This window comes from Pantherophis guttatus, chromosome 2, assembly GCF_059756535.1.
Source record: "Pantherophis guttatus breed Tessera chromosome 2, ASM5975653v1, whole genome shotgun sequence".
In the NCBI taxonomy this organism is placed as follows: Eukaryota; Metazoa; Chordata; class Lepidosauria; order Squamata; family Colubridae; genus Pantherophis; species Pantherophis guttatus.
This window is the reverse complement of record NC_142064.1, coordinates 248,033,602-248,061,597: the sequence shown is the minus strand read 5'-3', so window position 1 is coordinate 248,061,597 and position 27,996 is coordinate 248,033,602. Positions and strand designations below refer to the sequence as shown.

At 40.7% G+C, this 27,996-nt stretch overlaps 1 protein-coding gene across 1 annotated transcript; it reads right to left on the bottom strand.

Moving 5' to 3' along the window:
- On the bottom strand, positions 1–27,688 carry LOC117659891 (uncharacterized). Its single transcript, XM_087885172.1, is given in 18 exon segments — positions 1–190; positions 193–1,334; positions 2,204–2,333; positions 3,969–4,036; positions 4,164–4,278; positions 4,565–5,089; positions 6,335–6,398; positions 12,197–13,886; positions 14,158–14,287; positions 16,063–16,130; positions 16,258–16,372; positions 16,656–17,183; positions 21,987–23,497; positions 24,321–24,450; positions 25,367–25,434; positions 25,562–25,676; positions 25,958–26,560; positions 27,263–27,688. Coding segments are annotated over 17 exon segments (6,939 nt in total). The 5' UTR covers positions 26,450–26,560; positions 27,263–27,688; the 3' UTR covers positions 1–142.
- Between the last annotated feature and the right edge of the window lie 308 nt (positions 27,689–27,996).

Sequence of the window (27,996 nt, the reverse complement as noted above, 5' to 3'; positions counted from 1 at the left end):
GCTCCAGTGGGGAGGATCAAACTAAAAAAAATGTCTTTCCAAGCTCAGTCTCTGTAAATACAAAAAAAAATAAAATCATAAATTTAACTAACTTTCTAGAATTAACATAGATTCTCACTCAAGTGTATCTCTATATGGGAAATTAAGTCATTGCTCCTAAAACCCTCTCCACAATCCATGCATTTATCTTGACTTCTCCCTTGTGTGGATCCTATTGTGGCGAGTAAGGTGATGGCTCTGACTAAAAGACTTTCCACATTCCCTGCATTGAAATGGTTTCTCCCCTGTGTGGATCCTCTTATGGAGAGTAAGGGCACTGCTCTGACTAAAAGTCTTCCCACACTCCGTGCATTTAAATGGCTTCTCCCCTGTGTGGATCCACTTATGGGAAGTAAGATTGCAGTTTACACTGAAGCTCTTTCCACATTCCATGCATTTAAATGGTTTCTCTCCTGTATGGATCCTTTTATGGCATGTAAGACCACTGTAGTGGCGAAAGCTCTTTCCACATTCCATGCATTTGAATGGTTTCTCCCCTGTGTGGATCCTTTTATGAGTAGTAAGTTTACTGTGTTGGCTGAAGCCCTTTCCACACTCCATGCATCTGTATGGTTTCTCCCCTGTGTGGATTAATTGATGGGAACTAAGTTGTTTCCTATAAGTAAAAGTCTTTCCACATTCCATGCATTTAAATGGCTTTTCCCCTGTGTGGATTCTTTTATGGGAAATAAGTTTACTGAGTACTCTGAAGCACTTCCCACACTCCGTGCATATAAAGGGCTTTTCTTCTGTGTGGATCCTTTGATGGGATGTAAAATTACTCTCCCTGTGGAAGCCCTTTCCACACTCTGTGCATTTATATGGCTTCTCCCCTGTTTGATTCCTTTTCTGAACAGTAAAAGTCTTCTTTTCACAGAAGTTCTTTCCATTCTCCAAGCCTTTCTCCGGATGCTCCCCGATGGGAAGACTTTTATGTGATGTTAGAGTCCCATTTCCCTGAGAAAATGGGAAAGTCCAATTGTATTTTTTTTCATTGTCTTTGCATATATAATCTTGTCCTTTGGATGTGGATGGATAGTGTTCATTTACCTCTAATGTGTCTTTGGATAGTTTTACACCTTTCCCCATATATTTTTTCTCTATTTTTTCCAGTTGCTCAAGAAACTCCTGTATGTGATTAATAATGGAAGATGAGCTTTCCTTATTCCAATTATTTGAGAGGTTTCTATCCTGCTTGTGGAGTTCCATTTGAATTGCAGGCTTCTCCATTACATCTCCATGTCTGAGTCCTTGGAACGATTCCCTTGACTCTTTATGGTCCTGCTCATTATCACCTTCAAGAAGAAAGAGAAATAAATAAATATGATAGCCAGGTGTTAAAGAAAAAGATCAATCAATCGGAAATCATCATTATTGTCTTTCAAATTCTAAGTTATAGCATGTTTGATTGCTTACAATGATGTAAATAGTAATTCTCATATTAATGCATAAAAGTTTTAAGAATAGCAAACATTCTTTTTGTTTATTAAATCTCAACAAGAGTCAGCTCTGAGTTAAAGAAAAATCAGAGGAAGCATCCAAAGATGTATTAGGAGAAAACCTAACATTTATTGGAAGAGTGCCAATTCCAACATAGACTTTTGCAAGAACTAAATCCCGTTCGAAATTCATATTTAAACTCCTCTTTTTCTTCTTACACAAACTATGTTCCTATTGCATTTGGTTTTTTATTTGCCAAAAATCACATGATTGAAAGAGTGGGGTGGAAACTAGGAACATGCTTAAGATGCATGTTTTTAATGGAAAAACAGCACCATTTCATCCTTAATTCCAAAGCTCAAGATAGAAATCAAACAGAAGTAGTTAACCCACATACCTGACTGATAAGGCTTCATAGGACTGATATGGAATTATCCTAGCCAAAAAAAGCTGAAATCTGTGATGGGGTTTGGCATTACATCAAGCCAAGGAATTACTTTGTCCCTGACATATTTATAAAGAAATAGAAAATACACATGTAGAATGGCACAGGATGCATCTAAACAGAACGCCATGGATCTATTTCCTTCCTAGGAGCAGGAGAACGACGTATTTCTACCTGCTTCCTCTCCAGAGATGACATCAATTTTTAATCTCAACTACAATAGCCAACTACAAAATGTCTTCCTGATGTCTCTGACTGGAGAATAAGAAACACCCTTACCAAGAGAGGCCACATTCCTGTAATTCTCCAGCATGACTTCCCAATGCAGAGCTTTTTGGTCAGGATCCAGCTCAGACCATTCCTCCTCAGAGAAATACACAGCCACCTCCTCGAAGGAGACAAGGCCCTCCTGACAGGGAAAGAGAGTACACAGAAGGTCCAGGAGGAATTGTAAAAAAAACAACGGTCCTATTGTTTATAAATTCCCCAAGCAACCTTGTGCATTAAGGTACATGGCTATGCTTGCTAGGATTCCAAGGTTTACATGAGAAAATGGACAGAGCCAAAAGCTTTTGACGTAAGAAATAGTTTGGGCAGGTTTTATCAATTTGATTGATTCTGCCAATCAGTGAAAGTAACACCAGTTTCCTTCTGGATCGATTGAGCTACCATCATCCATCCATTCACCCACCCTCCCACCCTCCAACAACCATCAAAGACATCCGGAATCAATTGGTATCTGTGGCTCCAAAACTCCACCTATCAGTGACTCCAATCAGTGGTGGGATTCAGGTAATTTAACAACAGGTTCTCTGCCCTAATGATTTCTTCCAACAACCACTGTGCCAAACTGCTCAGAAAGTTAACAACCGGTTCTCCCAAAGTGGTGCGAACTGGCTGAATTCCACCACTGACTCCAATCCTTCCTACGTTTGAGGCAGGAAAAGTTTGTGTCTGTGTGGGAGGGGATTCTTTGCAACATTTTAGTAAATGTCTCATGGTTTCCCAAGAAAGAGCAATCCTGTCTCTCCTCAACACCCTCATGAAAGTCCTGGGAGAGCTTAGCCAGGAATTAGTTTCTAATCCTCCTCACATTGTAAGGAAGCTGCTTATAGTCTGAAACTTCAACTGAATGATAGGTAACAAAGGAGAAGAAATTTCCTGAGGAGAACATTTCTTAGGGGTCTGTGACAATTCACCGCAGCCAACTCAACATAGCCAACTCACTATGGTTAACTCACTATGGCCAAATCACCACAGGACAATTCGCTATGGCCAATTCGCCAAGAGATTTATACTAATATCGAAGAAATAGTGAAATAGAATTATTAAAGAAAGGATGACAAAGGAGAGACAGAATGAAATTTGAATGACAAAAATTGAAATAAAATTTAAGTTTTAAAATAATTAAATACAATTGTTGGATTGTCCTGAAGAGAGTTGTCCTATCGCGAGTTGGACATGTTGAGTTAATCATGGCTAGTTGGCTGTGGTGAGTTGTCCCATTCTGTTTATTAGCTTTTGCAAAACTGGATTGTTTCAGGCACAAATCAAGGCATTAGAATTTACTTTGCAAGCCAAAAGTGCCTTGATTATGTGCTCTTTCAGAACAATTTTTACTCTGAAAATTTTCTGTTAACCTGCATTGTATTTTAATAGTCTTACCTTTTAATGTCCACTTGTCTTGTAAATAAAATATTTTTTAAAAATGGTAATTTGCCAGTGTGAATACTTATTTTTGAGCATCCTTGCACAGATGCAAGTCAAATAATTACAAAAAGAAGAGCCATCACGAAAGATTATTTGAAAAGTGAGTATAGTAATTAGCATAATTAAACTATTATAATAATTGGCAACAATTAGCATTTATTTAAAATACTGATCTTAAGATTTCCTAATAACAGTTTCATCTTGCTTGGGAACACAAAAATAAGCCAACTCAAATAAGAGGGAAAAATGAAGGGGGACTGTACTATGTATACCACCTTGACTTTCTGAAGGAAAAGGAGAATACAATTCTAATAAATAAATTTCCTCTTCTTACTTGAATTGGAGTTTCAACCATTGTTTCAGTTCCACCTTCAAAAAGGGCCACTTTCCTTCTATTCTTCCCTGTGAGGGAGACAGAATTTTAAACTGAATAACTCGTAATGTAGGAGGTGGTGTTCTAGAGAAGAGAAGACATACAGTAGATGAGACAGCTGAGATCTCTCTGGGGAATGGGAGAGCCTTGTATTACCTCTGGTTGTGTCTTGATTTGGATCATCCTGAGAGATCCTCCTGAAAAACATTTCTGGAGATGAACTTGATGGATGCCTCCTTCCCTCAGGATCTCTGATCTCCATCATGAAGGACTTGAAAGAGTAGGCAGGAAACAAGAATGAGTGGACAATACACATCAAGATGATTCTTCTGTGAATACCACTTTGAAGCTCCAGAATCCATCAGTGTGGTTGGAAAGTGGAAAGGAACAACTAACACAAATAACAGAACGATGTCCTACAAGAATTAAAAGTATCTCCACATATAATGAATGAAAAAAAGAACAAACCACAAAAACCTCAGGTAGGTAAGAGTTAAAAATTCAAACACACTTTATTAGATTAACTATTTCTGAGCTCCTAAATGAAGGTGTCTCACCTGCAACTCAACCTGCTCCTTCTTCTCATCCGCCTGGCTCAGGAGGAAGCCTTCTACCAAGGCCACCGCCTGGGAGCTGGTCTCTGCTCTGCACTCTCGTACCCAGCTCTCCATCTGCAGGGGCAGAAGCGCCAAGAACTGCTCCAAAACAATCAGGTCCAGTATCTGTGCTTTTGTGTACTTTTCTGATCTCAACCATCGACTACAAAAGGAATGGAGTTGATTGCAAAGTCCTCGGGGGCCCTCATCCTCCTGGTGTTGGAAGCTCCTAAAGTTCCAGGGCTCAATTTCTGGAAAGGTGGTTGTCTCCTCCAGGATCTTCTGCTCAGTTCTTGCCCAGATTTCCCCAGAGCTCCCAGGGTGAACACCAGAAGGGCCTTTTCCAGTTCCCTCACTTGCTAAAGATTGGCTTTTCATTCTTTCTCTGTCCTGTAGTGCAACTCCAAATCCATCCAGGGAATCTTGTGCATCTCCAAACACCTTTCCAGTCATAGTACCATTCCTGTAGCTACATATTAGGCAAGACTTTCAGCCCCATATTTTTGCCTCCAAGGGAGGGAGCACAAATGGTTTCCAATTTCTGTATTTTAATTAGAAAGTGGTGGATTTAACCCCTGAAGAACACTCATTCTAATGGAAAGAAGTATTTTTCTGAGCTAGTACAGGATTACAGTTAGTCCCTGCATATGAATGTGTGTTTGGTACAAGCTTTGGGTCTGACATCCACGAGAGATTTGGAACATTGAATAAATTTATTTTGGGTCATTTTCCATTTCTTTTTAGGGCTTGCTTCATAAAAACCTAGATCTACATTTACTTACAAGCAAGGTTTATGCAACATGCCAAACTCTAACCAGTTAACTAACCATGAAAGTTCTTTTTTTTAAAAAAAAATGAAATGCCAATAAATGACCTCAGCTCCCCTTTCTTCAGGGTTTCCTTTTTAAGAGCCAAATCACACAATTACCCACAGGCAGATTCCCAAAACATACCCTAAAGACAAACAGGCTAAGCACCCCCAGAGGCTGAGTTCACATGAGACACCGGGGCAGGTGATGTCCTGGTTCACTCACCCTCCTAAGACAAATTGAACTCCTGAGGATCGAACCCTATTTTAGACTCCTGCAGCACATAAGGAGAAGGCGGGCACAGTCTCCTGCAGTTCCTCCCTTGGAACTATGTTCTTCTTTCCTGCTAGAGATTTGCCCTCCAAGCTCTCCGACCTTGGAGCTTTCTCCAGCCTATGGGGGGTTAAGGATTCCCCCAGGACCAGTGGTGAAATCCAATTTTTTTTACTACCAGTTCTGTGGGCGTGGCTTGGTGGGTGTGGTGTGGCTTGGTGGGCGTGGCTTGGTGGGCATGGCAGGGGAAGGATACTGCAAAATCTCCATTCCCACCCCACTCTGGGGCCAGCCAGAGGTGGTATTTGCCAATTCTCCAAACTACTCAAAATTTCCGCTACCGGTTCTCCAGAACCTGTCAGAACCTGCTGGATTTCACCCCTGCCCAGGACCTTCCTCCTCTCTGGGGATTTGTTCCTGGGGCAACACGGCTTGTCCTGAGCACCGCTTCCCTCTGCCTTCCACTTGCGTGCAAAGGGTCGGCAGGGGAACATAGGATCCGAGCTCTCCCACCCTAGGACTCAAAACATTGAACCCGCATGGGGACTTGCCTTATGTCCCTTCCTTCTCTAGCACGAGCAACCTCTGCCCACCCCACCCCCCGATTTGCACGTGTAGACAGGCACACACACTCACACCCACCATTTACCCTGCCCACCTCTAGTTCTCCTCCCTTCAAGACTTTCCAGCACCCATTTAAACCTCCTGCGAAGCTCAAAGGGTTAAATAGAGACTGAGTGTGGCGTCAGAGCCAGTGAGCTCACTTCCCTCCCATTTCCCTATGGCAAATCTCCTCTGGCCTTCGCCCTCCAGTGGCGGAATGGTGAATCGCACGGTGTGGAAGACTGAAGCTTTAAAATAGAGAAAGACTGGACTGGAACTGGTAGTAGCGTGAAAAGTGATTTAATTTGTGGATAATACTGTTTGATTACTGGAAGAATCGTTAACAAAGAAAGAGGAATTTTGCTTTATTTTTATTTCCCCCCCTTTCTCTTTGACACACAGCTGTTTTATTTTTGCTGTGTTTAACCTTAAACTGTCTACTGTTGACCTAACCCCATTCCAAAGAGGTCTGTAAGGGGCGTGCATAAGTGCACCAGCGTGCCTACCGTCCCTCTCCTAATATTCTTTTTTTACTTACTCTTTTCATGTATCCTTGGAGGCGCAGCAGACTAAAGCACTGTTAAGTAACACCAGCTACCTGCAATTACTACGAGTTAAATTCTCACCAGGCTCAAGGTTGACTCAGCCTTCCATCCTTTCGAGGTAGGTAAAATGAGGACCCGGTTTGTGGGGGCAATAAGCTGACTTTGTATAAAAAAGAACACCGCTTAGGGGGGCCCCCAAAAGCCCTACTAAGCAGGTATATACAAAAGTATGAAGGCTATTGCTTAATGCATTGTAAGCCGCCCTGAGTCTCCAGAAAAGGGCGGCATATAAATCGAACAAATAAATAAATATCCAAGTCATGTTTATACTTTTACCTGTTATCTTATATGTGCTTGACAAAATTAATTAATTAAAATAAATTTTAAAAATAAATCTTAGAACAAGGGTGCCACCTACTGGTTAAAGATATTATATTAGTACTGTACATGGTGGGAATAACCCTGGAAAGTAAGAATTATTTGATAATACAAGAATAACATAGAGGAGAAAGAAAATTTATTTATTCATTCATTTATTTATTTTGTCAAACATGTATAAGATAGCAGATATAAGTATAAACATAAACATGATTATGAATACAGGAAATGTATATGAATAAATGGGGACAGTCAGCATGTTGATGTGCTTATGCACGCCCCCTACAGACCTCTTAGGAATGGGGTGAGGTCCATGGTAGACAGTTTAAGGTTAAAGTTTTCGGGTTTGAGGATGTAACAACAGAGTCAGGTAGTGCATTCCAGGCATTGACCACTCTATTGCTGAAGTCATATTTTCTGCAATCAAGTTTGGAGCGGTTTACCTTGAATTTGTATCTACTGTTTGCCCATGTATTATTGCGGTTGAAGCTGAAGAACTCATTGACAGGTAGGACATTGCAGCAGACAATTTTGTGTACTACGCTTAGGTCAGACTGTAGGCAGCGTAGTTCTAGGTTGTCCAAGCCCAAAATTTCAAGCCTGGTGGCATAAGGTATTCTATTGTGAAAATAGTGAAAAATAGTATGGGGGGAAATTAGTGAAAGACAAACAACACCTGGAAGGCCTTTTTAGTTTGGTTCCATATCTACTGGCATCTTGGCTGCTTGGAAGTATTCATGAGCCTTTTGAAGATTTCTAAGGAAAGGTGGATTACAATTAACATAAAACATCCTTGAAACTGAATATCTGACTGTGGAATAAAGGCATTTGGAGAAATTTGATGGGCCAATTTGGATTATCAAGATCATTTGACAGAACATTCTATGAGGCAAAAGAAGAAAAATTAACAAGACTTAAAAATTTGGAAAACTTAGAGGGTGCAAATTGGAAAATTTTAAGGACTATAAATTTAGGGGATTTTAAGGCACAGTTACGGGACTGTGGCATTTTTCGTGTTTCTGAACATTGGGATATTGGAATTTTGGTGGAATATTGAGGAGTGATTAGTTTATTATATAATCACAAAATGTTTCAACAGGGGGAAACAAATGCAGTTTATAAAGAAATATTGATGTTTCAATGTATTAAGGAAGCTATAACAAGGAATCATAGAGAAATGATGGAATTGATGCAGGATAGAAGTGTGAGACTAGAAAACCCCCAGCAATTGACAATAAAAAATGAACAAAAAATTCAGAAAATAGAGGAGAAATTAGAAAGACCTGAGAGAAGAATAGAGGAGATAAATCCAAAAATGATACAGGAAGACAAAAATATGGAAGAGATAGCAATAATTTCTAACACGGAACAGAGACAATATCCCTTAAGAATTCAAAATATAAAAGAGAATAAAGAGAAAAGTCTCCTAAAAATGATGGGGGAAGAGCGAATGAGTGCACTAGAGATCCAGCAGCAAGAGATAGATGTTGTGGCAGATGAAACATTTAGATTAAATAAACATGACAAAAGGAGTTACAAGATATCAGAGGAGAAGCATGAAAGATTCACCAAAAAGTTAGTAAGAGTTGAAATTCTAAAAAGGGGAAGAGATGACGGATAGATATAGAATATTTTTTAACATGGTGGTTATTGTATTAAGTGCTATAAAAAAGAAGTAGAAAGTAGAAATTGGGAAAATAGTATAATGTATACTGAAATATAATCGAACATATTATATTTACTATGTATACACAAATTTTGAAAGTTGAAAGATTATGATTATGTATATTTTAAATGGTACTATCATTATTAGAATTGTGTGCAAAGTATATTGACCCAGACATTATTGACCCAGTTCACCAAGCACTTTGGGATGTTAAAGAAAAAATCTTAAATAAAATTATAAATAAAAAGAAGAAGAAAAGGAAGGAAGACTATAATGAAAGTGAGGGAGGCTCTCAGAGAAGTCCTGCCTTAGCACTTGGCCACCACAGGTGCCCCCAACACAAGTCCCATGTCATGTCCACCATGGCCATACCCCTGGCTGTGCCTACCATGGCCACACATCCCGGGCATGCCCCACGCCTGTCCCCAGCCCTCTGAGGTCAAACATAACCCTTATGCAGCCCTCAGTGAGATCGAGTTTGACACCCCTGCTCTAAACTGTTTCAGCTCACTATGCCTGTTCATACTTGTAAGTGGATAGTCAGCTTTTTGATAGATAGGAAGCAACAGGTGTAGTTTGGGAAAATTACATCTAGTACCCGGGCAATTAGCATAGGTGCCCCTCAGGGCTCTGTACTCTCTCTGTTGCTCTTCTCCCTCTGTACCAATGACTGTACCTCAGGGGAACCCTCTGTTAAACTTCTGAAATTTCCAGATGATACAACAGTCATTGGTCTCATTTGAGATGGTGATGAGGCTTCAGGTTTCATTTGAAAAAAGTCTTTTATCTTGGGATGTCTGGGTGTTGTCGCAGCCATGTTTAGCTGGTTTCGTTTGCTTAGTAGAGAAAACTTACCATTCACTAAATGCTTTACTACCCTGTGTCCCCTAAAATAAGACATCCCCTGATAATAAGCCCAATTGGGCTTTTGAGTGCATGCGCTAAACTAAGCTCCCCGAAAATCAGCCCTCCCCAAAAATATTTAAACGCATGCGCAGCCGGTCCCCGCCATTTCCTCTGGCTAGGTTTAGGGAGACAGAGCTGGAAATCAGGTAAGACGGCAAGAGGAGCCCAGTCTTGCTCTACACGCCCCAAAATAATAAGACATCCCCCAATAAGGCCAAGCGCTTATTTCAGGGTTCGAAACAATATAAGACAGGGTCTTATTTTCGGGGAAACACGGTAGCTGAAGTAAAAAGCTGGAGTAAAAACTGAATCTCTCAAGTGGTGAAATTACAACTTTTTAAAGTTAAAAGTTAAAAACTGATAGAAAAGTAGAAAGACTATTTAAAAAAGAATAACAATAGAGAGTAAAAAGGAGAGCAAAGCTCAAAGCTGCCGTTCATTGTCACCATCTTTCATTAATATTTGAGTTTTGGGTATTTTCTGCATAACCATTATTATATTTATCCAATATGATTTAGCATGTTTATAAGTCCACCTCATGCGATAAAATGTACCTTACATTTCCAACATTTGTTGGAAGTTCCATTACGTATTCTTGCCAATATATCTGGAGTTAAATACCATCAATACATCATCTTATAAAAATTTTCTTTCAAACTGTAGTTCAAATTAAACTTTAAGTTTAAATGATTAGTCCACATATTTTCCCATTTATAACCAAGGTTTTTCTCCCATTTTACCATACTATCCTTAGTATGTTCATCTTCCATGTTCATCCTCAGGTAGTATTTTTTAAACTTAAGAAATCTTAAGAAGTGGTCTTATTATAATTAATTAATTATTTTATGTTAGTGCCTTTTTCCACATTTTTGGCAATCCCAATTCTCAAATAAAATTCTTACTCCTTCAAATCCAATAGTAATAAATTACCTTCTGTTGCTGCTATTTGCATATCTAATTTTCTGTTTTTATATGCATATTTATGACATCTTCCTTCATTCGGTTTAACCCTGTGGCAAATTCTTCAGGTTTTTGGTGCAGTCTTTCATTTAAAATTTTAACCATTGCATTATTTATCAAACATTTTTTATGGTTTGTAAATTCAAGAGCATTTTCTACTCAAAACTCTCCATAAAAAGTTGGACATTAAATCCTGTTTCTCTTACCTTCCTTTCTCCCTTCCATCCTTTCTTTCTTTCTTTCTCCCTCTCCTTCCTTCTTCTTTCCCCTCCCCCTTTCTCTATTTTGCTTGATATGCAGTTCTAAAAATATTTGATTAGAGTTCTGATTCTTAATAAACTTTAGTGACTTCTATACAGTGGCTAATATACAGCATACCAAATAAATAACTTTTAAGTAATGTACAATCTCAAAAAGATTTCAAAGGCTTCCCAAACAACAATTTCTTACATCAAAATTGCTGTTCCCATAATGAAAGGAGTAGGAAAGGAAAAAAAGACAGGAAATTTTCCTCTTCTTGAATTAAGGAACAGTACATATAAGGAAAATGGAATGAAATACTAAAGTTCTTCAAAATTTACATAGCAATTTCAACAAAGAATTACAATAAAGTAGCCTTTTCAATAAATAACCTTTATTTATAAGAGCCTGATAGTACAGTGTACTAAAGCACTGTTATTAACATCTGCTGCTTGCAATTACTGCAAGTTCAAATTTCACCAGGCTCAAGGTTGACTCAGCCTTCCATCCTTTCAAAGGTAGGTAAAATGAGGACCCAGATTGTGGGGGCAATAAGCTGACTTTGTATAAATATACAAAAGTATGAAGGCTATTGCTTAACGCATTGTAAGCCGCCCTGAGTCTCCGGAGAAGGGCGGCATATAAATTAAAGCAAAACAAAAACAAAAAACCAATAACTCATCTAACCTTTTCAATAGTGAAAAAGCCTAAAATGGCTAAAATTACTTCACTTCCAGACAAAAGACTGAACTTTGCCATTGCCGTTCCATGCCATAAATCAGATGAAAGTAATAACTCAGATGAAGTCTCATCTTGAAGGCAATAAAAGTCTTTAATTGCAGTTCATTAATGGAATGCATTGGATTTAACAGCATTCAACCTGGCAATTAACATGTAATCTAATCCAAAGTAAAAAGCAAAAATAGAGAGACAAAGTTACACATGAAAGTTAAAATGTAATAGCAGAAACAGCACCTTTAAAAAAGCAGACAGCAGTCACTCATGTGGAGCAGAAGTTTATATCTAAAAAAAAAATTAAATATATACAAAATTCAAAAATTCATCATTCATGATTAAAATGAAAACATGCACATTGTTTTCATTTAAATTAATATATCCATCTCTCTCTGGGGCTGCCAGTTGGAAGGGCCAAAAAACAGCTTCCTTTCTGAGTTCAGTCGATGAAATAGGAAAATCCATAGATTTAACCTGCTAAATTAGCATATTCTCACTGAAATCTCTCTCTGTTTTAGAAATTAGCTCCACATCTCTATGGATCCTTTTATGGGAAGTAAGTTTACTGGGTCGGCTGAAGCATTTTCCACAATCCATGCATTTATATGGCTTTTCTCCTGTGTGTATCATTTTATGGAAAATAAAATTACGATATTCACTAAAGCACCTTCCACATTCCACACATTTATATGGCTTCTCCCCTGTATGGATCCTTCTATGGGAAGTAAGCTTACTGGGTCGGCTGAAGCACTTTCCACAATCCATGCATTTAAATGGCTTTTCTCCTGTGTGAGTCCTTTTATGGTAAATAAGGCTACTGCGTTCACTGAAGCCCTTTCCACACTCCATGCATTTATATGGCTTCTCCCCTGTGTGGATCCTTTTATGGGATGTAAGATTACCGAGTTTATTGAAGCCTTTTCCACATTCCATACATTTATATGGTTTATCCCCCGTGTGAATCCTCTTATGTGTCATAAGGGATGAAGTTACATAGAAGCCCTTTCCACACTCCATGCATTTATATGGCTTCTCCCCTCTATGGATCCATGTATGGGAAGCAAGTTGACTGCTGTGAGTAAAAGTCTTTCCACATTCCATGCAATTGTAAGGCCTCTCCCCCGTGTGGATCCTTTTATGGGATGTAAGAGTACTCTTGCAACTAAAGTCCTTTCCACACTCCATGCATTTATATGGCTTCTCCCCTGTGTGGATCCTTTTATGGGATGTAAGACTACTGTTGCAACTAAAGTCCTTTCCACACTCCATGCATTTATATGGCCTCTCCCCCGTGTGGATCCTTTTGTGGGAAGTAAGATCACTATGTACTCTGAAGTCCTTCCCACACTCCATGCATTTATATGGCTTCTCCCCTGTGTGAATCCTTTTATGGGAAGTAAGACCACTGTTGCAAGTAAAGTCCTTTCCACACTCCAAGCATTTATATGGCCTCTCCCCTGTGTGAATCCTTTTATGGGAAGTAAGATTACTGTTGCACCTAAAGCCCTTTCCACAATCCATGCATTTATATGGCTTCTCACCTGTGTGGATCCTTTTATGGGAAGTAAGATTACTGTTGCACCTAAAGCCCTTTCCACACTCCAAGCATTTAAATGGCTTCTCCCCTGTGTGGATCCTTTTATGAGAAGTAAGACTACTGGGTTTGCTGAAGCCTTTTCCACACTCCATGCATTTAAATGGCTTTTCCTCTGTGTGGAGCCTTTTATGAATCGTAAGAGTCTTGTTTTCACTGAAGCTTTTTCCATGCTCGAGGGATTTATTCGGCTTCTCTTCCATATGAATACTTTTATGTGATGTAAGTGACCCATTTTCTTGAGAAAGTGTGAAAGTCCAATTGTATTGTTTTCCATTGTCTTTGTATATAAAATCTTGTCCTTTGGCTTGGGTCAGATACTGTCCATTTACATCTAATGTGTCTTTAGATAGTCTTATACCTTTCCCAATATATTTTTTCTTCATTTTTCTTGGTTGCTCAAGAAACTGTGTCTGAGCCTCAATGGAAGATGAGCTTTCCTTATTCCAATTATTTGACTGATTTCTCTCCTGCCTCTGGAATTTCATTTGCATTTCAGGCTTCTCCGTTACATTTCCATATCTGAACACTTGGAATGATTCCCTAGACTCTTTATGGTCCTGCCCATTATCACCTTCAAAAGAGAAGAGCAATAAAAACAATAGCAAGGTTAGGGAAAAAGATCAATCTGTCAGAATTTATATCAATTGCCTTTTGATATTTGCCAGATTACAATGTACTGCATGTTTGCATATTTACAATGGCATGACATAAATGATAATTTCTATATACATGAATCATAACTCTGAAAATAGCAAAACATTTTTCGTTATAATAATAATTAATAATAATCAGAAATAAAATGTCTTCCTGAACTCTCCGATTGGACAAAAGGAAACCCTTACCAAGAGAGGCCACATTCCTGTAATTTTCCAGCATGACTTCCCAATGCAGAGCTTTTTGGTCAGGATCCAGCACAGACCATTCCTCCTCAGAGAAATACACAGCTACCTCCTCGAAGGAGACAAGGCCCTCCTGACAAGGAAAAATGAGTCCTATTTTTATAAATTTTGAAAGCAAAGCTATACACCAAGGCAAACGTCTCTGCTCAGTAGCATTCAAGATTTTATGTGAGAAAACAGACAGAGAAAAGTTTTGGATTAAAGGATTGTTTGGGGTAGGTTTTTATTAATTTTATTGATTCTCCAGGACTGTCAGAGCCTTTCAATGAAAATAACCCCAATTTCCTTTGGATCAATCAATCCGCCATTCATTCGTCCACCATTAGACGACTTCTGGAGAGAATCAACTGGCAGATGGGCCTTGGAAACCACACATATCAATAACTGCAACCCTTCCTATGTTTCCAGAAGGAAATGTGTGTGGAGGATTTTATGTGGCGTTTAGTAAATGGCTCATGGTATACCAAGAAGCTGCAGTCCTGTCTATCCTCAACCCTTCATGAAAGTGCTGGGAGAACTCAGCTAGGGATTTGGCTTCTGCTTCTCGGATTGTTAAGTAAGTTGTTTCTAGTCTGAGATATCGACTGAATGGAAGATAACAAAGTGAAAGAAATTTCCCAAGAAGGACATTTTTAGCTTTTGCGAGGCTGGATTGTTTGGCCTCTACATTCAGGCACAAATCAAGGCATTAGAATTTACTTTGCAAGCCGAAAGTGCCTTGATTATGTGCTTTTTCAGAACAATTTTTACTTTGATAATTTCTATTAACTTGCATTGGATTTTAATATTTTTATCTTTTAATCTGCTCCACTTAGTTTTATCAGATTGTAAACAAAGCATTTTTTAAAAATGGTAATTTGCCAGTGTTAATATTCAGTTATTTTTGAGCATCCTTGACCAATCCAACTCAAAGAATTAGAAAAAGAATGGGCAACATGAAGGATTATTTGAAAAGGGGTTAGAGTAATTACGGTGTTTTCCCAAAAATAAGACCCTGTCTTATATTTTTTTTGAACCTTGAAATAAGCACTTGGCCTTATTGCCATGCACTCAAAAGCCCGATTGGGCTTATTATCAGGAGATGTCTTATTTTGGGGGAAACAGGGTTAGGTCTTATTTCTGGGGGATGTCTTTTCCAGTCTCACCTCACGACGGCGGCACCTCGCAGTGGCAGCACTGTGTGGCCGCTGCCGGCTGAATTCTTCTGCTGCTACTCACTGCCGCTTGCGTGGGTCACCCCCAGCCTCCATTTCGCTGTCAGAGGCCTTCAGGAAAGGCCTCTGAATGCGAGAAATGAGATCCAGATTAACATGCACGGTGTTCCTCCAGTCTGTTTTGCCTTTCCTGAAGTCCCCTGATGGTGAAATGGAGGTCGGGGGTGAGGTGCACAAGCGGCAGCGAGTGGCTTGGAAGGGCAAGGCAGGTGTCAGGGCGAGGGAGGCCTGGCTGCAACTGTCCTAAGGTAAGCGAGTGCAGGGCATGTGGGACAGCTCCATCACCCCCATCTCTGCCCTAGCTTGATTTTTACCAATGCGCCACACGCCACCTCATGCAACCAGGCACAAAGGAGTGGGTGGCATCCTAACTAGGGTTTATTTTGGGGGTAGGGCTTATATTAGATGTACGTGTAAAATCAAGCTAGGGCTTATTTTCGAGATAGGCCTTATTTTTGCAGACAACACGGCAGCATAATTACAATTATTGTAATAATAATTGGCAACAAGTAGCACTTTTTAAATGTACTGGTCTTAAAAAGATTAATGAAAGGGGACAGTATTATGTACACCACCTTGACTTTCTGAAGGAAAAGGAGAATACAATTCTAATGCATAAATTTCCTCTTCTTACCTGAATTGGAGTTTCTACTACTGTTTCAGCTTCACATTCAGGAAGGGCCACCTTCCTTCTATTCATCCCTGTGAGGGAGACAGAAGTTTAAACTGCATAATTCATAACGTAGGAGATGGTGTTGTAGAGAAGACAAGACATACAGAAGATGAGACAGCTGAGATCTCTTTGGGGAATGGGAGAGTCTTATGTTACCTCTGGTTATGTCTTGATTTGGATCATCCTGAGAGATCCTCGTGCAAAACATTTTGAGAGATGAATCTGATGGACGCCCCCTTCCCTCAGGGTCTCTGATCTCCATCATGAAGGACTTGAAAAAGTAGGCAGAAAACAAGAAGAATGAATGGACAATACACATCAAGATTCTTCTTCTGTAAACGCCATTTTGAAGTTCCAGAATCCATCAGTAAGGTTGGAAATTGGAAAAGAACAACTATCACTAATAACAAAACAATGTCCTGCAAGAATTATTAGAGTATCTCCGCATATAATGAATGCCAAAGAATTCTGTGTAAACAAGGGTTAAGAATTCAAACACAGATTTAGTCTATTAGATTTCATCAATTCTGAGCTCCCAAATAAAAGTCTCTCACCTGCAACTCAACCTCCTCCTTCTTCTCCTCCGCCTGGCTCAGGAGGAAGCCTTCCACCAGGGCCACCGCCTGGGAGCTGGTCTCTGCTCCACACTCTCGTACCCAGCTCTCCATCTGCAGGGGCAGAAGCGCCAGGAACTGCTCCAAAACAACCAGGTCCAGCATCTGCGCTTTTGTGTACTTTTCTGGTCTCAACCATTGACTACAAAAGGAATGGAGCCGGCTGCAAAGTCCTCGGGGACCCTCATCCTCCTTGTATTGGAAGCTCCTGAAGTTCCAGGGCTGAATTTTTGAAAGGGTGGTTTTCTCCTCCAGGCTCTTCTGTCCAGTTCTTGCACAGATCTCCCCATAGCTCCCAGGGTGAACACCAGAAGGGCCTTTTCCATTTCCCTCACTTGCTAAAGATTGGCTTTTCATTCTTTCTCTGTCCTGTAGTGTAACTCCAAATGGGTCCAGGGAATCTTGTGGATCTCCAAACACCTTTCTATTCATAGTACCATTCCTGTAGCTACAGATCAGGCAAGTCTTTCAGCCATCTGTCCAATTTTTTGCCTCCAGCAGAGGGTGATAAAAATGGATTCCAATTTCTATGGTATAGCAAAGATTAATGAGAAAGTGGTGGATTTAACTGTGAAAAACCCACATTCCAAAATGAAAGAAGTATTTTTCTGAGTTAGTACAGGATTACAATGGCATTGAGCACTTAATCCTTGTGCACGAATCCTTGTACAAACTTTAGGACTTGCATCTATTATGGACATGGAACACTGAATAAATGCATTTTGCATCATTTTCAATTGCTTTTTTCTCAGAAAGTAGGGCTTGCTTTATAATAAATTTAAATCTGCATTTACCTGCAAGGGGGTTTAGACAAACTCCAACAGGTGAACAAAACATGAAAGTTCACTTGAAAAAAAAAATGAAATGCCAAAAGGTGACCTGCTTTGCCAAAAAGTGATTTGGCTCTAAAAATGCAAACCCTGCATTTTTGGCAAAGCAGAAGTGCAGGGTTTGCATTTTTAGAGCCAATCACACAATTGCATCCAGGTAGGTTGACAAAAATACCCAGAATACAGACAGGCTAAGCAACCGTTCACATGAGACACCGGGGTTGGGGATGTCCTGGTTCACTCACCCTCCTAAGAGAAATTGAACTCCGGAGGATCCAACCCTATTTTAGTCTCCTCCAGCACAGAAGGAGAAGGCGGGCACAATCTCCTCCAGTTCCTCCCTTGCAACCATGTTCTTGTTTCCTGCTCCAGATTTGCCCCCCAACCTCTCCCCATCTCCGACCTCGGAGCTTTCTCCAGGCTATGGGGGGTGAAGGATTCCCCAGGACCCTCCCTCCTCTCTGGGGATTTGTTCCTGAGCACCGCTTCCCTCTGCCTGCCACTTGCGTGGAGAGGGGCGGCAGGGGAACATGGGATCCGGGATCTCCCACACCAGGACTCAGAAGATTGACCCTGCATGGGGACTTGGCTTCTGCCCCTTCCTTCTCTAGCACGAGCACCTCTGCACCGCACCCCACCCCGACCCCCCACATTGCACGCGGAGACACATACACACACACACACACTCACACCCGCCACTTACCCACTTAAACCCCCTCAAAGGGTGCAAAAGAGACGGAGTGTCGCGTCAGATCCAGTGAGGTCACTTCCCTCTCCTTCTCCTATGGGAAATCACCTCTGGCGTTCGCCCTCCGGTGGCCGAATGGTGAATCGCACGGCGTCCGCTTCTCTTTTCTGAGGGACTCGCCTGGTGGATTCTGTGTGCAAGGAAGGTTCTTATGCAAGCGATGGAAACGGTGCATTTTCCATCGGAGCCCAGGAGGAAGGAGGCTGTCGTTTCCTTCCTGATAAAGAATCCGATTTCTTCTGACAGTGCCACACCCATGTGCAGCCTTCCACTTTTAGGAAGGGTTCTATAGAAAGCTTCATCCCTTCATAGAGGGGGCAAAAGAACAGACAAGAAGTACCATTCTTCTTACTCAAGAGATTCAAAATACAGATTCCAGAGTAACATGCTTGGAAGGGACCCCGGAGGTCTTACACCATTGCAGACAAATGCCTGTCAAATCTCTTCTTGAAAACCTGCCAGGATGGGGCACCCATAACTTCTGGAGACAAATTGTTCCACTAGTTAATTGTTCTGTCAGGAAATTTCTCCTCATTCTAGGCTGGATATCTCTCTGATAGATTTTCATCCATTTCTTTTTATCCAGTCAGAGGATCTTTGGAGAATAGGTTGAATTCATCTTCTCTGTGACAGCCCCTCATATATTGAAAGCCTAATACACCATCCCTTTTCTTCACTAGAGTAGATCTGCCCAATTCCTGCAACTTCTCTTCATATGTTTTAGCCTCCTGTCCCCTAATCATCTGTGTTGTTCTTCTCTGCACTCTTTCTAGAGTTTCAACATCTTTTTCGTATCATGGTGACCGTAACTAGATGCAGTGTTCCAAATGTAGTCTTAGCAGTGCAGGAGAAAGCTGGACTAACACTTTATGTGATCTCGATACTATCCCTCTATTGATGCATCCTAGGACTGCATTGGCTCTTTTAGCAGCTGCAGCACACTGCTGGCTCATATTTAAGTAATTATCTATAGGACTCTTAGATCTCTCTTCTGTTGAGCCAGATACACCTATTATGTCCTAGTGTATTTGTTTTTTCTTACCTACCCTGTTTCCCCGAAAATAAGACATCCCCTGATAATAAGCCCAATCGGGCTTTTGAGCACATGCTAAAATAAGCCCCCTCTGAAAATAAGCCCTCCCCAAAAATATTTAAACGCATGCACAGCCGGTATCCGCCATTTCCTCTGATTTCCTCCATGCGTCCCAATAAGTGCCAAGCACTTATTTCGGGGTTCAAAAAAATATAAGACAGGGTCTTATTTTCGGGGAAACACGGTAAGCGAAAAACCTTACTTTTCTCACCAATGAACTGCAATTTATTGGACAGAGACCACTATTTCAGTCTGTCAAGAACCTTCTGGATCTTGAGCCTATCTTCTAAAGATATTGGCTATTCCCCTAGCCTGGTATTGTAGGCAAATTCGATATGTTCCCTTTTATCCCCTCATCTAAATTATTAAGTATTTTTAAGATTTCTTTATTCCACAAGTTAATATATACCTGCAGCAACTAAGCTGTTTTGTGGCTGAGCCTTTGGCTCAATTACTATATGGCACACAATTTAGACCCAATCCCCTTATGTGCCATAGGAACTTCAAGTTTTTGGTCCAATCTAAATTTTTAAGGGCAATTTTCCAAGTCCCTCATTGTGTTTCTAATGCTTCACTATATACTGGAATGTTGAAGATGGAAACTAGAATATGGGAAATTATTATTCTAGTGATTGAACCTGATACTTGTCTCTATAGATCCCTATAACTATGAGATTAGAAGACAGAAACAGTTTAGAAGGAGCTTTCTCCCAAAATTTACCCTCAATTGCTTACTGTCATTTGGTGATGAACATGGAAAGTTACACTTAATTAATGCCTGTTTGAAATAGACCATCAAATGGATACTGGTAATAACACTCAGTTTCCCGTGGCAGATAGCAGGATATACTCACTGATACACAATCGGGTGTCAATCTGTCCCACCGTCTCTTGGCTTGCCTGTGTTGCCCGTGTTTCCCAGAAAATAAGTCCTAATGCATCTTTGGGGGTGGGGGGCAAAACTGTAAGACCAGGTCTTATTTTCAGGGAAACACAGTAATTATTAACATTATTCATTAGCTGTAAATCATTTAATGCTCTGCAAGAGTTTTCCTCATTTATTTTGGTTGGGGCTTATATACCACACCAAGTTTGCACAAGCCCCGCACTGTAGATTCCAGGTGACGAGATACAGTACTTTGTAGAGAACGGAAATATCCAGATTCCCTACTTAATTGTCTTAGCAGATTTTAACAGAGCCACCTCACTCATGAGTTGTTCATATATATGCAGTATTATGTCATTAGAGGCAACAACATATTGGATCACTCCTATTCCACATTAAAAGGTGACTACTGCTCTTTCCCTTGTGCAGCTATGGGCAGTAACTCAAAACTGCAAAGCTTATAGTAAGAATAGTGAAGAGATGGACTGAGGAGGCCAAGTTAGAGCTACACGCTTGCTTTGATTGCACAGATTGGAGTATTCTTGAAGCTGCTTCAGTGGGCTTGGATGAATTTACTGACACTGTGACATCATGTATTAGCTTTTCTGAGGACATTTGTATGCCTACCAAGAGCTTGTGCATGCATAACAACAATCATCTTTGGTTTACGACAAAGCCCAAGCAGCTTTGTCGTGCCAAAGAGGAAGTCTACAGGAAAGGAGATAGGATCCCATATAATCAGGCCAGCAACTATTGACAAGGTAGGAAAGAGAAGCTACTCTGAACAGCTGAAAAATCAGTTCTCAGCTAATGAACCTGCAAATGCATGGAAAAGCCTGAAGAACAGCAGATCTCCCTGCCTTACCGAAGAGGATCATCAACTGGCAGATGACCTGAATGTGTTATATTGTAAGTTTGAGAGGAGATCACTGTTTTCTACTGTTACCTATTCGAAGTAGTTCTAAAAATACTTGATTATAGTTCTGATTCTTAATAAACTTCAGTGACTTCATGTCCAATATAAAGCATACCAACTAAATAATCTTTACGCAATGTTGAAATGAAATACTAAAGTTCTTAAAAAATTATATAGCAATTTCATTAAATAATTACAATAAATAATGTAGCCTTTTCAATAAATAAACAATAACTGATCTCACATTTTCAATAAATAATCAAAAAGCCTAAAATGGCTAAAATTACTTCACTTCAAAACAAAAGACTGAACTTTGCCATTGCCGTTCCATGCCATAAATCAGATGAAAGTGATAACTCAGATGAAGTCTCATCTTGAAGGCAATAAAAGTCTTTAATTGCAGTTCATCAATGGAGTGTATTGGACTTAACAGCATTCAACCTGGCAATTAACATGTAATCTACTCATCCAAAGTAAAAGGCAAAATAGAAAGAAAAAGCCCAAGTTACATATGAAAGTTAAAATTTAATAGAAGCAGCACCTCTAAAAATGCAGACAGTAGCTGCTCATGGGGAGCAGAAGTTTATTTCTAAAATATATATATATATATATACATAAATTCAAAAATTCATCATTCATGATTAAAATGAAAACATGCACATTGTTTTCATTTAAATTAATATATCCATCTTCTCTGGGGCTGCCAGTTGGGAGGGCCAAACTCAAAAAACCCTTCCTTTCTGAGTTCAGTCGATGAAATAGGAAAATCCATAGATTTAACCTGCTAAATTAGCATACATTCTCACCAAAATCTCTCTCTGTTTTGGAAACTGGCTCCACATCTCTATGGATTCTTTTATGGGAAGTAAGCATACTGGGTCGGCTGAAGCATTTTCCACAATCCATGCATTTAAAAGGCTTTTCTCCTGTGTGTGTTCTTTTATGGGAAATAAGATTACTGTATTCACTAAAGCACCTTCCACATTCCACACATTTATATGGTTTCTCCCCTGTATGGATCCTTTTATGGGAGGTAAGGCTACTGCGTTGACTGAAAACCCTTCCACAATCCATGCATTTAAATGGCTTCTCTCCTGTGTGAGTCCTTTTATGGGAAATAAGATTACTGTGTTCACTGAAGCCCTTTCCACACTCTATGCATTTATATGGCTTCTCCCCTGTGTGGATCCTTTTATGGGATGTAAGATTACCGAGTTCACTGAAGCCTTTTCCACATTCCATACATTTATATGGTTTATCCCCCGTGTGAATCCTCTTATGTCTCATAAGGGATGAATTTACATGGAAGCCCTTTCCACACTCCATGCATTTATATGGCTTCTCCCCTCTATGGATCCATGTATGGGAAGCAAGTTGACTGCTATGAGTAAAAGTCTTTCCACATTCCATGCAATTGTAAGGCCTCTCCCCGGTGTGGATCGCTTTATGGGAAGCAAGTTGAATGTTATGAGTAAAAGTCTTTCCACATTCCATGCATTTATAAGGCCTCTCCCCTGTATGGATCCTTTTATGGGTTGTAAGATCACTATGTATTCTGAAGTCCTTTCCACACTCTATGCATTTATATGGTTTCTCGCCTGTGTGGATCCTTTTATGGGATGTAAGATCACTATGTACTCTGAAGCTCTTTCCACACTCCATACATTTATATGGCTTCTCCCCTGTGTGGATCCTTTTGTGGGAAGTAAGATTACTGTTGCAACTAAAGACCTTTCCACACTCCATGCATTTATATGGCTTCTCCCCTGTGTGGATCCTTTTATGGGAAGTAAGACTACTGGGCTTGCTGAAGCCCTTTCCACACTCCAAGCATTTAAATGGCTTTTCCTCTGTGTGGAGCCTTTTATGAATCATAAGAGTCTTGTTTTCACCGAAGCTTTTTCCATGCTCGAGGGATTTATTCGGCTTCTCTTCCATATGAATACTTTTATGTGATGTAAGTGACCCATTTTCTTGAGAAAGTGTGAAAGTCCAATTGTATTGTTTTCCATTGTCTTTGTATATACAATGTTGTCCTTTGGCTTGGGTCAGATACTGTCCATTTACATCTAATGTATCTTTAGATAGTCTTATACCTTTCCCAATATATTTTTTCTTCATTTTTCTTGGTTGCTCAAGAAACTGCGTCTGAGCCTCAATGGAAGATGAGCTTTCCTTATTCCAATTATTTGACTGATTTCTCTCCTGCCTCTGGAATTTCATTTGCATTTCAGGCTTCTCCGATACGTCTCCATATCTGAACACTTGGAATGATTCCCTAGATTGTTTATGGTCCTGCCCATTATTACCTTCAAAAGGGAACAGCAATAAAAACGATAACAAGATTAGGGAAAAAGATCAATCTGTCAGAATTTATATCAATTGAGTTCTGATGTTTGCCAGATTCCAGTATATTGCATGTTTGCATGCTTACAATGGCATTTCAGAAATAATAATTTCTATATACATGAATCATAACTCTAAAAATAGCAAAACATTTTTGGTTATAATAATAACTAGCTGAATATCCGTGCTCCACTACCAAACTATGTGATTGGGCTTGATAAATCGACGCTTAGTGTTTCAAAATTAATGAGTAATTATGATTGGCCTCTCCTCTCCCCCTTCTCTCCCGGAGGCTAGCCCCACAGAAGCCTCTCCTCTCTATCCCCTTCTCTCCCTCAGGCTGGCTTCACAGAAGCCTCTCTTATCCTACCCCGTTCTCTCCCTCAGGCTGGCCCCATAGATCCTCTCCTCTCCTCTCTCTCAGGCTTGCCCCACAGAAGCCTCTCCTCTTCTCTTCCTCAGCCTTGCCCCACAGAAACATCTCCTATCCTATCCTCTTCTCTCCCTCAGGTTTTCTAGCCCCTTTTCTCCATGAGACTTGCCCCACAGAAGCCTGTCCTATGCTATCCCATTCTCTCCAGAGTTATTTTCAGGTTGGGAGGGGAAGTAGAACATCTAACTAATTAGCATAAGAGCATGTTATAATAATATAGGAAATACTAATGCTCTGATGGTCATTTCAAAAAATCCATTCTTAGAGAGCACCTAGAAGCCAAGAGATTAATAATAATCAGAAACAAAATTTCTTCCTGAACTCTCCAATTGGACAAAAGGAAACACCCTTACCAAGAGAAGCCACGTTGCTGTAATTTTCCAACATGACTTCCCAATGCAGAACTTTTTGGTCAGGATCCAGTTCAGACCATTCTTCCTCAGAGAAATACACAGCCACCTCCTCGAAGAAGACAAGGCCCTCCTGACAAAGAAAGAGAATACACAGAAAGTCCTATTGTTTATAAATTCCCAAAGCAAAGCTATGCACTAAGCTAAATGGCTCCATCCAGCATTAGAAGATATCTGGGGAGAATCAACTGACAGATCGGCCTCAGAAACCCCACATATTAATGACTCCAACCCTTCCTGTTTCCAGAAGGAAATGTGTGTATCTCTGTGTGTATAGGATTTGATGTGGCATTTAGTATAAGGCTCATGGTATACCAAGAAGCTGCAGTCCTGTCTATGCTCAACCCCTTCATGAAAGTGCTGGGAGAACTCAGCTAGGGATTTGGCTTCTGCTTCTTCTTGGATTGTAGGGAAGTTGCTTCTAGTCTGAGATACAAACTGAATGGAAGTGGAAGATAACAAAGCAGAAGAAATTTCCCGAGGACGACATTTTTAGCTTTTGCAAAGCTGGAATGTTTGGCCTTCAAATTCAGGCACAAATCAAGACATTAGAATTTACTTTGTAAGCCAAAAGTGCCTTGATTATGTGGTCTTTCAGAATAATTTTTACATTGAGAATTTTCTATTAACTCGCATTGGATTTTAATAGTGTTATCTATTAATCTGCTCCACTTAGTTTTCTCATCACTAATTGTAAATAAAACATTTTAAAATAATTGTAATTTGCCAGTGTGAATATTCTGAGCATTTTTGCATAGATGCAAGTCAAAGAATTACAAAAAGAATGAGCATCTTGATGGATTATTTGAAAAGGTGTTACAATAATTACATAATTACAATTATCGTAAAAATAATTGGCAACAAGTAGCATTTTTTTAATGTACTGGTCTTAAAAAAGATTATTGGAAGGAGACAGGACTATGTGTACACTACCCCTGACTTTCTGAAGGAAAAGGAGGATACAATTCTAATCAATTTCCTCTTCTTACCTGAATTGGAGTTTCTACCATTGTTTCAGCTCCACCATCAAAAAGGCTCAACTTCCTTCTATTCTTCCCTGTGAGGGAGACAGAAGTTTAAACTGCATAATTCATAATGTAGGAGGTGGTGTTCTATAGAAGAGAAGACATACAGAAGATGAGACAGCTGAGATCTCTCTGCAGAATGGGAGAGCCCTGTATTACCTGTGATAGTGTCTTGATTTGGATCATCCTGAGAGATCCTCGTGTAAAACATTTTGAGAGATGAATCTGATGGATGTCCCCTTCCCTCAGGATCTCTGATCTCCATCATGAAGGACTTGAAAAAGTAGGCAGGAAACAAGAAGAGGAATAAATGGACAATACATATTAAGAATTGGATTCTTCTTTTTAGAACACCATTCCGAAGCCCCAGAAATCCATCAGTGAGGTTGGAAAGAAGGAAAGGAATGACTATCACAAATAAAACAACAATGTCCTACATGAATTATTTCCACATATAATGAATGTCAAAGAATTCTGGTAGGCAAGGGTTAAGAGATCAAAAATACTGTTTATTAGATTTAAACAGTCCTGAGCTCCCAAATGAAGGTTTCTCACCTGCCAGTCAATGCTCTCCTTCTTCTCCTCTGCCTGGCTCAGAAGGAAGCCTTCCACCAGGGCCACCGCCTGGGAGCTGGTCTCTGCTCCACACTCCCGCACCCAGCTCTCCATCTGCAGGGGCAGAAGGGCCAAGAACTGCTCCAGAACAACCAGGTCCAGCATCTGCGCTTTTGTGTGCTTTTCTGGTCTCAACCATTGACTACAAAAGGAATGGAGCCGGCTGCAAAGTCCTCGGGGACCCTCATCCTCCTTGTATTGGAAGCTCCTGAAGTTCCAGGGCTGAACTTCTGAAAGGGTGATTTTCTCCTCCAGGATCTTCTGCCCAGTTCTTGCACAGATCTCCCCATAGCTCCCAGGCTGGACACCAGAAGGGCCTTTTCCAATTTCCTCACTCGCTAAAGATTGGCTTTTCATTCTTTCTCTGTCCTGTAGTGCACCTCCAAAGGGGTCCAGGGAATCTTGTGGATCTCCAAACACCTTTCTATTCATAGTACCATTCCTGTAGCTACAGGTCAAGCAAGTCTTCCAGCCATCTCTGTCCAATTTTTTGCCTCCAGCAGAGGGTATTTACAAATGGATTCCCCAATTTCTATGGTATATCTGAGATTAATGAGAAAGCGGTGGATTTAACTGTGAAGAACCCACATTCCAAAATGAAAGAAGTATTTTTCTGAGCTAGTACAGGATTACAGTGGCATTGAGCACTTAATCCCTGTGCATGAATCTGTGTTTGGTACAAACTTTGAGACTTCACAAAAATACCCAGAATACAGACAGGCTAAGCAACCGTTCACATGAGACACCGGGGTTGGGGATGTCCTGGTTCACTCACCCTCCTAAGAGAAATTGAACTCCGGAGGATCCAACCCTATTTTAGTCTCCTCCAGCACAGAAGGAGAAGGCGGGCACAATCTCCTCCAGTTCCTCCCTTGCAACCATGTTCTTCTTTCCTGCTCCAGTTTTGCCCCCCAACCTCTCCCCATCTCCGACCTCGGAGCTTTCTCCAGGCTATGGGGGGTGAAGGATTCCCCAGGACCCTCCCTCCTCTCTGGGGATTTGTTCCTGAGCACCGCTTCCCTCTGCCTGCCACTTGCGTGGAGAGGGGCGGCAGGGGAACATGGGATCCGGGATCTCCCACACCAGGACTCAAGAGATTGAACCTGCATGGGGACTTGGCTTCTGCCCCTTCCTTCTCTAGCACCAGCACCTCTGCACCGCACCCCACCCCGACCCCCCACATTGCACGCGGAGACACACACACACACACACACACACACACACACACTCACACCCGCCACTTACCCACTTAAACCTCCAGAGAAGCTCAAAGGGTGCAAAAGAGACGGAGTGTCGCGTCAGATCCAGTGAGGTCACTTCCCTCTCATTCTCCTATGGGAAATCACCTCTGGCGTTCGCCCTCCGGTGGCCGAATGGTGAATCGCACGGCGTCCGCTTCTCTTTTCTGAGGGACTCGCCTGGTGGATTCTGTGTGCAAGGAAGGTTCTTATGCAAGTGATGGAAACGGTGCATTTTCCATCGGAGCCCAGGAGGAAGGAGGCTGTCGTTTCCTTCCCGATAAAGAATCCGATTTCTTCTGACAGTGCCACACCCATGTGCAGCCTTCCACTTTTAGGAAGGGTTCTATAGAAAGCTTCATCCCTTCATAGAGGGGGCAAAAGAACAGACAAGAAGTACCATTCTTCTTACTCAAGAGATTCAAAATACAGATTCCAGAGTAACATGCTTGGAAGGGACCCCGGAGGTCTTACACCATTGCAGACAAATGCCTGTCAAATCTCTTCTTGAAAACCTGCCAGGATGGGGCACCCATAACTTCTGGAGACAAATTGTTCCACTAGTTAATTGTTCTGTCAGGAAATTTCTCCTCATTCTAGGCTGGATATCTCTCTGATAGATTTTCATCCATTCCTTTTTATCCAGTCAGAGGTTCGTACCAGCTGACTATACCGGGACGCCGGAAGCCACAGCCACTCGGTCTTGGAGGGGTTGAGTCTGAGCTTGTTTCTCCCCATCCA